At 40.5% G+C, this 12,376-nt stretch overlaps 1 protein-coding gene across 5 annotated transcripts in view; it reads right to left on the bottom strand.

Moving 5' to 3' along the window:
• The window catches only part of NFATC1 (nuclear factor of activated T cells 1), a 202,702-nt gene extending 191,999 nt beyond the window's left edge, over positions 1 to 10,703 (bottom strand). For 2 of the 5 annotated variants that reach the window (XM_074273482.1, XM_074273489.1), the window contains exon 1: positions 10,433 to 10,701. In XM_074273482.1, the coding sequence (XP_074129583.1) occupies positions 10,433 to 10,577 (145 nt within the window). In that variant the 5' untranslated portion in view covers positions 10,578 to 10,701. Of the gene's footprint in view, positions 1 to 4,143; positions 4,898 to 10,432 lie in introns of those variants that run through there. The other 3 variants (XM_074273459.1, XM_074273467.1, XM_074273474.1) reach the window with 3 other exon arrangements.
• Between the last annotated feature and the right edge of the window lie 1,673 nt (positions 10,704 to 12,376).

The following is a 12,376-nucleotide window of genomic DNA, read 5'->3' on the forward strand; positions in this document are numbered from 1 at the left end:
GAAAATGAATAATACATAAGAAAGACTAGGCCAAGTTCTGAAAAGCTTAAATTACCAAATGGAGGATATGATAAAAAAAAAAAAATGGGGAGGAGGGGTACTAGAATTTATTAGGGAAGAAGGAGACAAGGGGAAGAGTAGTTAAAGAGGGTAAAGGGAACAGGGTCAGATCTTAGCTTTAGAAAAATTGCTTTGGTGTCTATGCAGAGGAATAGATTGGAATAAAGAAAAGATTGAGGTAAAAAAGAAAGAAATAGCACACTATTGCAAAATAGTACAAATAATAATGGATAGGTGTGCAAGAAATGTTGTAAAAATAGAAAACTACAAGATTTGGCGATCAATTATGCAAAACTGAGGGAGAGTAAAGATGACATGAAGTTTTTAAACCTAGGTGATCAGAAGAATCATAATTCCCTCAAATAAGGAAGTTTGGGGAAAGCGTGAGTTTAAGAGGGAAGATAATGAATTTTATACTGGAAAGATAAGATATGGACAGGACATTAAACTTAGAATGTCTAGTAGAGCAATTCATGATAGAACCCTGAGAGTTAGCTGCTATTATTAGCCCATTTTACAGATGAACAGGAAGGGTCACTGGATTAGGAGTCTGAGGGCCTACACCCCAATTTCATTCTCAGCTATTTACAGCCTGTCTGATGTTGAAAGAGTTACATCAACTTTCTGGAGGCCAAATGAAAGGGATAAATTAGGATGGTCTTTGAGATTACCTCAAATGCTAAATCTTATGATCTAATGAACTTAGTGGTGGTGGCTGAAGTCTTTGGCTATGAGAGGTGATAAGGGCTAACTTTAGAAATCGAAAGGTATTAGTAATTGAGAAGAAACTATAACAGCATCAAAATCTGTATAACTTAGACAGTTCTGATCCCTGTTAAGTTATGGAACCTTGGAAACACACATATGTAATTACCCAACAGAGGTGATCACTCTTATTTAATATTAGTAAAGTTTTAAGGAAAATCGTAGCAGAAAAAAATATGTATGTATATGTATATGTTCATATGTACATCATCTACATGCAGCATCAGGCTACATTTATGTATATTTTTAAACAATTAATGAAAAAACTACATGTTTACGGATAAATACATTCTTCAGGTTTATCCACAGGACCAAGAAATCAGCAAATCAATTTAATTCAAACTATTAGTCAATTGTAAAAGCAACATAAATGATTTTTTGCTTAATTGACTGAGTAAATTATAGACAAATAAATTAGTTGTCTTAAGAGAGTAAAAAAAAAAACTGCAGGAAAAATGAGATTGATTAATCATAATATGGTTAGGAAAACAGTGTATGTGAAAAAAGACTGTCACTTATTAAAAAATGATTCTGTTTTCAAGTGTAGACAATAAAAAGTACGAATGCACAGACATTTTTCACCAAATGAAAAAAGTTAAAGATGTAACCAAAGTTGGGATATTTGAATGGCTTTCAAAGATATTTGTTAATGAACTGAAAAATGGATTTTATGGTGAAGTGGAAAAAATTACTAATGCAACACATTTATTCAAAGATTAAGAGGATTAAAAGGAACCCTGAAGGAATTTACAAAATCAGGCAAAAAGAGGGAGGTTAGGGGAAGCCTAAATTCAAACCAAATAAATAAAAACTACTTCCCAACAGTAATTCATTGGATTCTTAAGAATGGTCTAAGGAGCCTCCAAATATCCCTTCTACAAAGGGATATCCTTTCTATCTCCTCCAACACCATTCTCCCTCCTACTGATCTAATGGGTCTGAAGATCTGGGAGCAGGAAGGAAGATGAAAAGCAAACTAATCAGTGTGGGAGTCCAGTGATGGAGTTGATAATGAGGATCAAAAAATGTCTCACTAGATGGAATAGTTAACAACAACAACAACAACAAAAGAACAAGATTTTTAGACTTAAGAAAGGGGTAGAAGATGACATGGAAAATATTATACATCCTTTATATTAAATTGAAGGTCTCTGCTTGCCAAGAATACGGCATTTAGTTTTCGTCACCTCATTTCAAAAACTACAAGAGGAGAGAATCTCTTTAAAAAGCCAACAGAGGGGAGCAGATGAAGGAAAAAAGTTTAGGGGTACTGCTTGTAGTTTGGAAAGAAAGCTAAAAAGAAGCTTAGGTAGAAAAAGAGAAAACTGAATTACACTCTAATAAGATTCTACTTTTTAAATTTAGAATAACATGGGAATACTTAAGAGACTATGGATTTCAAAGTCAAGTATTGATCTACCTTATTAATTGGCCTATCTCACAAAATCTCTGCTCTGGAAAATTATATTTTGGGTGTTATTCTTCATTTTGTTTGATCTAAAGAGGTGGGGCAACAAAACGTATCCTCAATTAATAGAATCAATAGGAAAGTAGAAATTCTGTAACTTAATTTACAACATTAAATCTAGTTGGCACACTTTGGAAGTGATTAAAGATGAGTGACAAGAAGGCAATGATGGCTTCTATAATTATTATTTAGTTTAGATATAACTATGGAAGTTTATTATTATTCTTCTGTTCACTGTCAGCTCAAGAGCTAAGGAGAAATGTGTGGAAAAGCCTTCTCCAATGTAAAGTGCTGTCCAAGTGACCCAGTGCATTCTGGGTCTTTTATGCCTTCCTCAGTTCCCTCTCTCCGAGGCCATTGACCATCTGTTTCAGTGTGGCAATCTTCTTGTCTCTGCGGATAATCTGTATATGTCTTTTTGAGTAAATAAAATAAAAACCAGTCTAACTTTTTTTGGGGAAATTATTTTTAAAACATCATATACTGATTCTCTTGACATAATACAGAGGTAATTGTTTTAAGACAAATCCTTAGCGAGGGCATAAATGCCAACTGCTTTGTTTATTTGTCGAAGGCTCACATTTTATATGGCCAACAAGATTTTAAAAACACCGTAAGTGTTCAAAGACAACAGAGAGCAAAGCAAAAAATTCCCATCCCAAACACTAATTGGTCATTAAACTGAATTTATTGTCCATCATTCTGGTAGGCAGTCTCCTTGGTTCAAGAATCTGGGACGTCCACTTTTTCCCAGGCCTTCATGCCCCAAGAGACTGGGATTTTGTTGAGACTGTTTCCTCACATCAACAGTGACCCAGAGGGGGGTAGAGGGGGAAATTGGCAAAAGGCAAGGCCAGAAAGAAAACTGAGCCCTTTGATGAAGGAGATAAGAATTGAGACAGGCTCCCCTGTAGCCAGGAATGGCAGGGGCGGATCCTGAAGGAGCCCCATCCGCAAGCGTAAGCTTTCCCCCTCCCCCATTAAGTACCAGGAACTTCTCTTTTCTATGCCATCCCACTTCCAAAGCCCAGAGAAGTACAGACCCTAGGAATAGGTTTCCATGCCTAGACAAGTGGGAAAAAAAAGATAGAGAAGGTTTCCAGTAAAAAGAAAACCACTGGTCCCATCACTTGGCACGCGACGTCTCCAACAGAAGTAGCCGCAGCCAGCTGAGCCGCACGCACGAGTCTCAGCTCCTCAAAAGTCAGAGCTTTAAAGAGCTCTTGCTTCTATCCTGGGGCGCTTTGCTAGCCAACTCGTTCCCACTTGCTGCACGCCAGACCCTCCCTCTCCCCCTGCAGCTCCTGTCGCCCGACGGCGATTTAATTTGAGAGAGGGGAGAAGGAGGAGGTACACTCAAAAAGGGACTGCTTTGCGCCTGGTGCCTTAAACCAGGAAATGCAAACTGTCTCACACAGCCCCCCTCCCCGCCCCCCCCACCTATCTGTAGTGACCCGCCAGAGTCTCTCCTGAGTCTGAGTGGAACACCTCCCCCCAAACATACACACACACACACACACACACCACACACACACACACACACACACACACACGTCTCTGCTTCAGCCTAGAAGCTGGGCCATGGCTGAGTCTAAAGCCAGGCCAGGCCAGGCCAGACCTGGAAAGACCCAATAGCCGCCTCACACTCCCCCCTCCCATCCCTTCACCTCCCCAGGCAGCCCCTGCCAGCTAGCGTGTCCTGCTCTCCAGAAACACCAGTCCCCTAAACCCTCAAAAGGAGTGCACCAAAATGCAAGGGAAATGGGACGGGGCATCAAGAGATTGGGGCGGGGGGAAAGGAGTCGGGGAAGGGGGTGAGAGATGACAGATGAGAGCCGCGCTTCACCCACCTTTGCCTGCCTCGGAGGTGCCCTCGTCGGCCTGGTTGAACTCGAAAAGGAAATCAAAGTCAAACTCCTGGTCTTCTTCCAGACCGGTCATGTCTGAATCTCTGGGGGAGAGAGACACCGCCTCCCTTTCTCTCTCCCTCCTTCCCCCCTACTCTCTTTTTCTAAAGTTTGTGGTGCTGTTGGAGGTTGTTTAAGGCAGGAGGAAAAAAGGAGGTCTTGATATCCTCCTGTCCTCCTCTCGGGTGGAATCACCCGAGGACCCCGACTAGCCAAGTGCAAACGCCTCCTGGACGACCACGAGAGCAAAGGGGAAGAAGGTGGAGTTGGAGCAGAGGAAGAGGAATAGGAGCAACTTTCTTCTGGCCCCCGATTAGGAGCCTGTCTGCCTCTCCCTTTCTAAACCTCCGGCTGCTTCTCAGTGCCTGGGACACCTGTTGATCCACTTCTGGGAGACAGGGAGAGGAAGAGGAAGCCTTCGACTACGCTCCGCCGTCCCCAGCAAGAAGGGTCGCTGGCCCAGGCAGGGTCAGGCTGGAGCAGTGAAGTTCCCCTCCCGGCCAGTCTCACCCTCTCTGCTCCCTGCTCAGTCCTCTCTCAGGCTTTCCCACCCCCGCCTGTTCTTAGCAAAGTGGGTGTAATTCAATAGCTCGGGGCTGAAGGACCAGGTAGAGAGCTAGCTGAGCTCCGCTCCGCGGCTGCTACTGCCTCTGCTGCAGGCGTCCTCTTGGGCTGTAATGTGACTCTCACCCTGTACCGCTGTATCTCCCTCCCTTCTCTTCCCTCCCTCTCTCTCCCTCTGTTGATGTTTCCGGGTTTATATAAACAAGCTGCTCTGCCGTCCACCCGGCTTCCTTGTTTTAAAATAAACTCTCTACGTAAGTTAAAGCAAAAGCCTTTTTATTTCTTTTCCTTTGCTATCTTTTAACACGGCAGGCCGCCCCCTTCCCCACAGTGAACAGTAAATAGGGTGGTGAGGAGAGAAGGGTGTGAGTGAGTGAGAGTGTGTGTGTGTGTGTGTGTGTGTGTGTGTGTGTGTGTGTGTGTGTGTGTGTTGGGGGGAACTCGAATAGAAGTCATGTAGTAGTTTTTGAAATTCAGAAGTTTAGAAAGATCATAAGGGACAAGAGGAGATGAACACACACACTTAAGCAAAACTGAAAAGGAATTGTGGGACCATATGGATACACACACACACACACACACACACACACACACACACACACACACACAAGCTTCACTCCCCAAAAGATAAACACATTCCCTGAAACTTTAAGCTTCCTTTAGACCTGTTGAGACTCAAACTTCACAGTGGAATATACCTTTCATCATGCTCCCTTCATTCCCTTTTTACTCTGTCCCACTTTTCTGACTCTTTTTGTCTAAAATCACAACTGATAAAACAGGAAATCTCTGGACTAATACCAGCATATAAATTATTTTAGTTAACTATAAATTGTGAAGCTTGAAGGATACAGAAGAGAATCCTAGAGGAACATGAGATACATGCGTATCATCAGTCATCATGACAAATAAAACAGATTACCTCAGTTTCAAGTTGCAAAACCAAAGGCTACCTTGACTAAATTATTCTAATGCAGTCCAATGCCTTCTCCAGTAGTCCAAGAGTCATAATTTACCAGTGTGTGTAGACAATTATATGGAAGCAAAAAAAAGTGAAAGGATGGAATCTTGATTGAAAGAGCTTCTGGAAGCCAATATATGTTTAGTTGCAATCTACTTTTGATAACATTTAGTTTTACTTTTGAAACAAATCTATGACAAAGTGAACTTCAGAATACTGAATTAGGCTGAGATAATACTGATGAGAATGATGATGAAGATAATAACTTAAACTAACTCATCAAAGCCAGAGAGATGTAAAAATGGATTAGTCTGTGCCTGTGGGAAAGTTGGTGTTCTGATTATTGAAGAATTCTGTATTGTTTCTATAAAATAAAAGATGCAAAAATAACATATTCCTTCTCTCTAACCTAAGATTAATCAAAAATCATTCTTTAAATCCAGGATTTTGAAAAGTCACTAATAAGGACTTTAATTCTCCTTGGAATAAGTTTACTTACATTTCCAGCTAGCTCTGGAATCTACTACTTGCAAATATTTTCAATGGTCCAGAAGCCAGGTCTAAGCTGAACTTGTAGATCTCACAGAGTTTAATGCTAGGTTTCAAAGGAATGCTTTTTCCAAGTAGTTATGGAAGATCCTTGCAACTCAGAATCATAAACTTAGGGAATACCATTTTCCAGGCCCCATGGCTAAAAGAATTATCAGAAAGTGCCAGGAAAATCTAGCTTTTTCCATGAGGATGGATTATGTATTTTCTCTTTTTTCTTTTCATAATTAAGTACTGTATTGCTTACAAATTGTTTATTAAGCTTTACACAAGGCTGGCACACATCTGCCCTTGGTTTTGCTTCTGGCATTTTACTTACAGGCTGATGTTTAACTTGTGGTAACCATTGACTTGTTTTAGCATTGTTCAGATCATTCCCCTTCTTTAAAAAAAAAAAAAAAAAAAAGCAAGTGACCCATTCTTTCTTTTCAGTGATAACTACAAAGTTTGGAAAGATTTTTCCTATGTATATATGGGCCTTTGTGGGGTCTACACTAGCAAACAATTCTATGAATTCTTTGCAGAAATCTTTGTAGTTTTTTTTTTCTTTTTTAATGTTTTGTTTTGTTTTGTTTGCTACCAGCTATTGTTCTAACTTTTAGGATAAAATCAGCTAGTCTATGTAAAGGCCTTGGCACCCAATTAAAACCACCATCTGGAATAACAGGAGTATGAAAGATCATGGAGGTAAATTGATGATAAGGAGGGTCTGAAAGACACAAAAGAAAGATCAGGGACAGTGTCAATGGTATCATGTGCCATTCTAAAGGCTAATAAAAATGAATCTTACTTTTAACACTGGGGGCTTATTGACCCTGCCATTTGGTGAGAGACAACAGCAACAACAACAACAAAAAAAAAAAAAAAAAAAAAAAAAAAAAAAAAAAAAAAAAACAGGATACTTCCCAGATGTTTTCCTTCAGTGATTCTCAACTGCTGATTTTCTCCAGTGATAAACTCCATTCTAGTCTGGCCTGATTTATTTTCGAATAACAATTCCCAGTTAAAGAGGTATGGTGGTGAGTTTGGTGAGTTTTTATTGTTGTTTGGGATTCTTTTTTTTTTTTTTAATTTTAATAGAGGGTTTAATTTCTTTTGAAAAATTTATTTTCATTTCTCTCTCTCTCTCTCTCTCTCTCTCTCACACACACACACACACACACACACACACACACACACACACACACACACACACACACACACACCCCAGTTTCAAAGTACCTATCATCTACCATGTCCTAGGCTGTTCCAAAGGTGATAAATTTACCTACCTCCTTCCACACCCATAGGTTACCACCTGATTTCATCACTCCCTAACTTACAAGAAAACAAGAATGCTTATTTACCCAGTGGCCAGATACACTAACTTCCAATCTAATTTCATCTTCCTATACAATGGAAAAACAGAAAAATATGGGGCAAGCCTGGAAAAATACCCTTTCTCTATTCATTACCAGTACCATATTCTAGTCTGGCTACCACACGTGCCTCAAATCTTCCAAATGGTTCAGAAAGATTTGGCTGGGGTTTGATTTGCCCATTCAGCAAATATTAGTGTCTCCAATGAAATGTTTAGTTTGGCCCACATCCTCACTAAAGCTATGTGATGTTAATAGGATATAAAACTCAAGTGTTGGGATGTGATAAGGCTAGGTGCAAGCCTATGCCATTTACTAATCTGGGTTAGAAAACAACTCTATTAAATTAAGTGGTGGGAGAACACAGAAAGCTTTGTTCAGGTTAGTTCTTTAGAACCCGTGGGGTGTTCTGCAGGATGGAGAAACTTCTTGAATGGGTAAGTACCTGCAGGGCCTAAAAAGACTTGTTCTCCTTATTCCCCACTTTGAAAATCAGCCGAAATACTTTCAGGAACAACAATTTTTAATGAGCTTCAGCCTAGAAGCTTCTAGACTTTTGGGAAATGCCAAAGAATCATTGAGATGCTCTGTGACCATCTGATATTTTAATCAAACTTTCCATCAGAAATGTGTAATGGAATAGTCTCTGCATTTTATATTAGTGCATAATATAGTATATTTTCTTCACCCAGAATCATCAGGGTGCTAAACCTTAATTTACAAGGAACAATTTACTCCTTGAAGAGTTTGCCTATGTATTTACAAGATTAGATCATACTTTCTGGTTAGCCTAATTTTTTAGTCCCTCTAAAACATATCAACACTCATTTATTCAAGCTAATTACTGAAGATAGTATGTGGTGTTTTAGTAGAAGTATTTTTAAAATTGTTTTCTTAACAAAAAAACAGTAAAAACCTCTCCTTTTAAAAGATGACTTTTTTCCTCATGAAAGATTATTTCCTTATTAGAAGATGGAATACATAAAGTTTGTTTTGAATAAAGTGAAACCTAGACTGTATTATGACTGTATAATGTCCAACACCCTTAAGAACTAAGTAGGAGACACTTTCAAACAAATGTGTCCTAAGCTTCTCAAAATTTTCTTATTGACAACAACTCCTTTTTGAACATTTTTAGACTTTTGTAAAAAAGCAAGAAATGTGAGCAAACCTTTGATTATACAATTCTACAAACACTGAAAAATATTGATCAATGATACTTATATGAAGTAAGATATGTTTATACTTATAAGGAGTCCTTTGTTTAAAATTAGGAAGTAATTGAATAATTCCAAGGGCAAAAGGCCTTTAAACTTGACAATACTTGCAAACTGATGGACTACACATCATGGTAATCATATTTGAAAATAATTTTTAAAATCAAAGCATTTCATTTATACTCGTAGTCACTAGAATTTAGCCCTCAAAATAAAAAGAGGCAATCACTCATTTGACAGGAAAGACTTGCTTTTTAAAAACAATTTAGTCAAAGAATGACAGTTGCGTTTAAGTTGCTTAGAAATCGATAAGTAATCACAAGTCTACACTATCTAATTAACATATCATAAGTATAATATACAACATTCTTTATGAGATTGTTTTCAAATAACTTATTCTGAGGACGACTCTGAGTAGGATTTTTTTTTTTTTTTTTTTTTTTTTTTTTTTTAGGGGAGAGGAAGCGGATTTGGAGTGGAACAAGTAAACTGCAGCCAAAATCTTGAGCACTAAAGTTATGAATTACAATTCAAAAATGCAAATTCAGAAGAATTCCATAATTAATTTAATCTAATTAGTGATTTTCTGATAGGAATGAAAAGTTACTTTCTAAGTGTCAAAGCCTACTCTCCGTTTCAAAATCTGGTAGGTAATTTTCCCACAATAATAAATAGCATAAATGAACTTGGCTGACACCTTTCACACTGTTTTGCAACATTTTCTGAAATTATTTTCTAATTTGTGTAAGAATAAAGTGATTTTAACTAGAGGGTAATAGGTTTTATTACTATATTTCATCATGTCACTTGAACCAGATGGGTCATTGTCCGTCATATTCAGTGACTTAACTGGACAAGCTACATTCAATTTGCAAAGTGCAATTTGTCAACATTCTTATGGAACACTTAGAGACAGAAAAAGGTAACAGCGTCCGTAATCTTAGAGGATTCTGTTTGCTCTAAACCAAACATTCCAAGGATGGTCTTTCCTTTCCCAAAGAAGCGACATTGCATCCTAAAGTGAAATGCATTGTTTTGTTTTGATGGCTCTAATCTCACCAAAAAGAAAGAAAAAAAAAAAAAAAGGCAAGCACTACTATTGCATTTTTCCCCCTGAATTTTTTACCGTCTTAGTCCAATTTAAGCATCCAGAAGTAAAGGCCAAGTTCGTGCAGTCAGCGCAAGAGGAAGAGGAGACACCTATTGGCAAGAAGTCGCATTCAAAATCAAGGCTTCTTTGGGGAAACACCAGGGGGACACCGCTTCCCAATCACTGCAGCCAGCCAGCGCCAGCAGCTCCGTCAAAGTCCGTGCGCCTCCTTCTCCAGCCTCTGTGCGCCCCGGGTGCCCTTAGCCTTCTCCGCACAATTACCTCTGTCTTCCTGCCCATCACTTATCCATCCACCCTCAGCGTTCTTCCAGCCCTCAGTCTAGACCCTTGAACGCTTCTATATTCCTCCACCCCGCCCTCCAGAAGCTCCAGAATTCTGCCCGGAGCAGGAGAGAATCAGCAAAGTTATGTAAATCAAATAAAGAAGGGAAGAAAGGAGGGGAGGGGAAGAGACAGAAACCGTTCAGTTTACCTTCTTCAGCTGATTTCATAGTGGTGGCAACCGTAGTGAAAGGGCTAGAGCGGGACTGCAAATCCACCAAAGTTTCTCTCCCGCAAGCTGGAGCCGGAGGTCCAAATGGAAACTTGGAAGACACTGGAAAACTGGTGCTTGGCATCCACTCGGCAGCGGTGTGAGGAGGTGGTGGATCTCCAATCTCTCGTTCGCTCGCTCTTTTTCGCTCGCTCTCTCTCGCGCGCGCTCGCTCTCTCTCTTTCCTCTCTCGCTCTCTCTCTGCGTTCCCTTCCCGCCCGCCCGTTCTCCCTCCCGCCGGCTCTTTCTCCCTCCTGCCGGTCGGTCCCCTTTTCCCCAATGCTTTTCTCACTCACTTTTCCTCTTTTGCCTTTACCCCGCGCCCTCCTAAGCTGTCTGCGTTTTTCCCTACTCTTTTCCCTCTTGTAATGTAAGGAACAACTGGAATTTGTGTCTTCCAAGTGGAAACTCAAACGCTTTCCACCTACGGAAAGAAGGAAAAACCCTTAAGCTAATAGCAGCCTTCCCCAGTGAAATGTCATTGAGGTGCGTGTATGTGCGCGCCTGAGTTGTTAAGAGCACGAGCTAGCGCTGTAGCTGCTGCTGCTGTTGCTGCTGCTGCGGCAGTCCAGATTAAGAGAGGGAGGGGGGGAGAGAGCACTTGGGAAGTTTATTCTTCTCTCTCTCTCTTTCTATCTTTCTTTCTCTCTCTCTCTCTCTCTCCTCTCTTTCTTGCTCTCTCTCTGTCTTTCTCTCCCTGTCTTATTCAATAGTGTTTATTTTGCTCAGTGAGTTTGAAGAGTCTCTAAGTCTCTCTCTGACGCAGGGCAGCTCTCTCTGACTGCAGCCTTTTTAAAGCTGGAAAACACCCTCCCCGCCTCTTCTCCTCACACCCCCCTCCCCTCCCCGTGACATCACAATCCTGCCAGCTCCCCTCTTCGGCAGCAGTCTGTGAGGAGCCAGCAGGAGGCAAGAAAAGTCTTCTATACAGAAGAAAAGTACTAGAGTCGTCGTCCTCCTCTTCCTCCTTATCCACCTCTCCCTCTCCCCATACACCCCCTCACTCTGCCTGCTCTGCTACCCTCGCCTGCCTCTTCTTGAAGCTGCTTCTTGTGTCTTGCGGTTGCTTCACAAAGTCACATTTCTAATAAGCGCATAAATTAGCAAACTAATTAAAATCTTGAAAGTCTCTCTGTGTATATATGAGTTTATATAAGCAGCGCACTTATTTAATGAAAGAAGGAGGGAGGAGTGGAAGGGGAGGAGGATAGTTTTGCAAAGAGAGCCTTGCATGCTGAAGTCATTATGTAAAATAGCAGGCTTCCCCCACTGGAAATTTGGAAAAGAGCTTCAACTGGCAGGCAATAGAAAGGAAAATCCCATTCCGTTAAATTACTAACAGACTTGATGGATTTGATTTCAATCGCTGAGATTTATTGTTATTATTATTATTATTATTTATGATGATGTAAATATCTCAGCAACAGTTTGCCCAATTGGTTGCATTGCCCACTAGTAGAGAATGTAGGAGTAATCTTCCCAAGTTTTCAAACTATCTTTTCTTTCCACCCACCCCCATCACTATGTTGTGACCTAACCCTAGCTCATATAGGGCAGAGTGGTATTTTACAGGAGAAACTATGGAGATTTAAAATAAGTGTGTATAGCTTGGGGGGGGGGGAGAAAGAGGGAGGGAGGAAGACTAGACGGAGGGAGACCAGACAGAGAGCGAGAAAAAGAGAGGGGGAAGGGAAGGGAAGGGAAGGGAAGGGAAGAGAGAGAGAGAGAGAGAGAGAGAGAGAGAGAGAGAGAGAGAGAGAGAGAGAGAGAGAGAGAGAGAGAGAGAGAGAGAGAGATTCCATTTCCTCAAAACTTCTGCTAATTCAATTCCTTCTCACTTCTGTGCTTCTCTTACTCCAATCCTTCTCCATCTCCCCAGGCTCA

This window comes from Sminthopsis crassicaudata, chromosome 1 (assembly GCF_048593235.1).
Source record: "Sminthopsis crassicaudata isolate SCR6 chromosome 1, ASM4859323v1, whole genome shotgun sequence".
In the NCBI taxonomy this organism is placed as follows: Eukaryota; Metazoa; Chordata; class Mammalia; order Dasyuromorphia; family Dasyuridae; genus Sminthopsis; species Sminthopsis crassicaudata.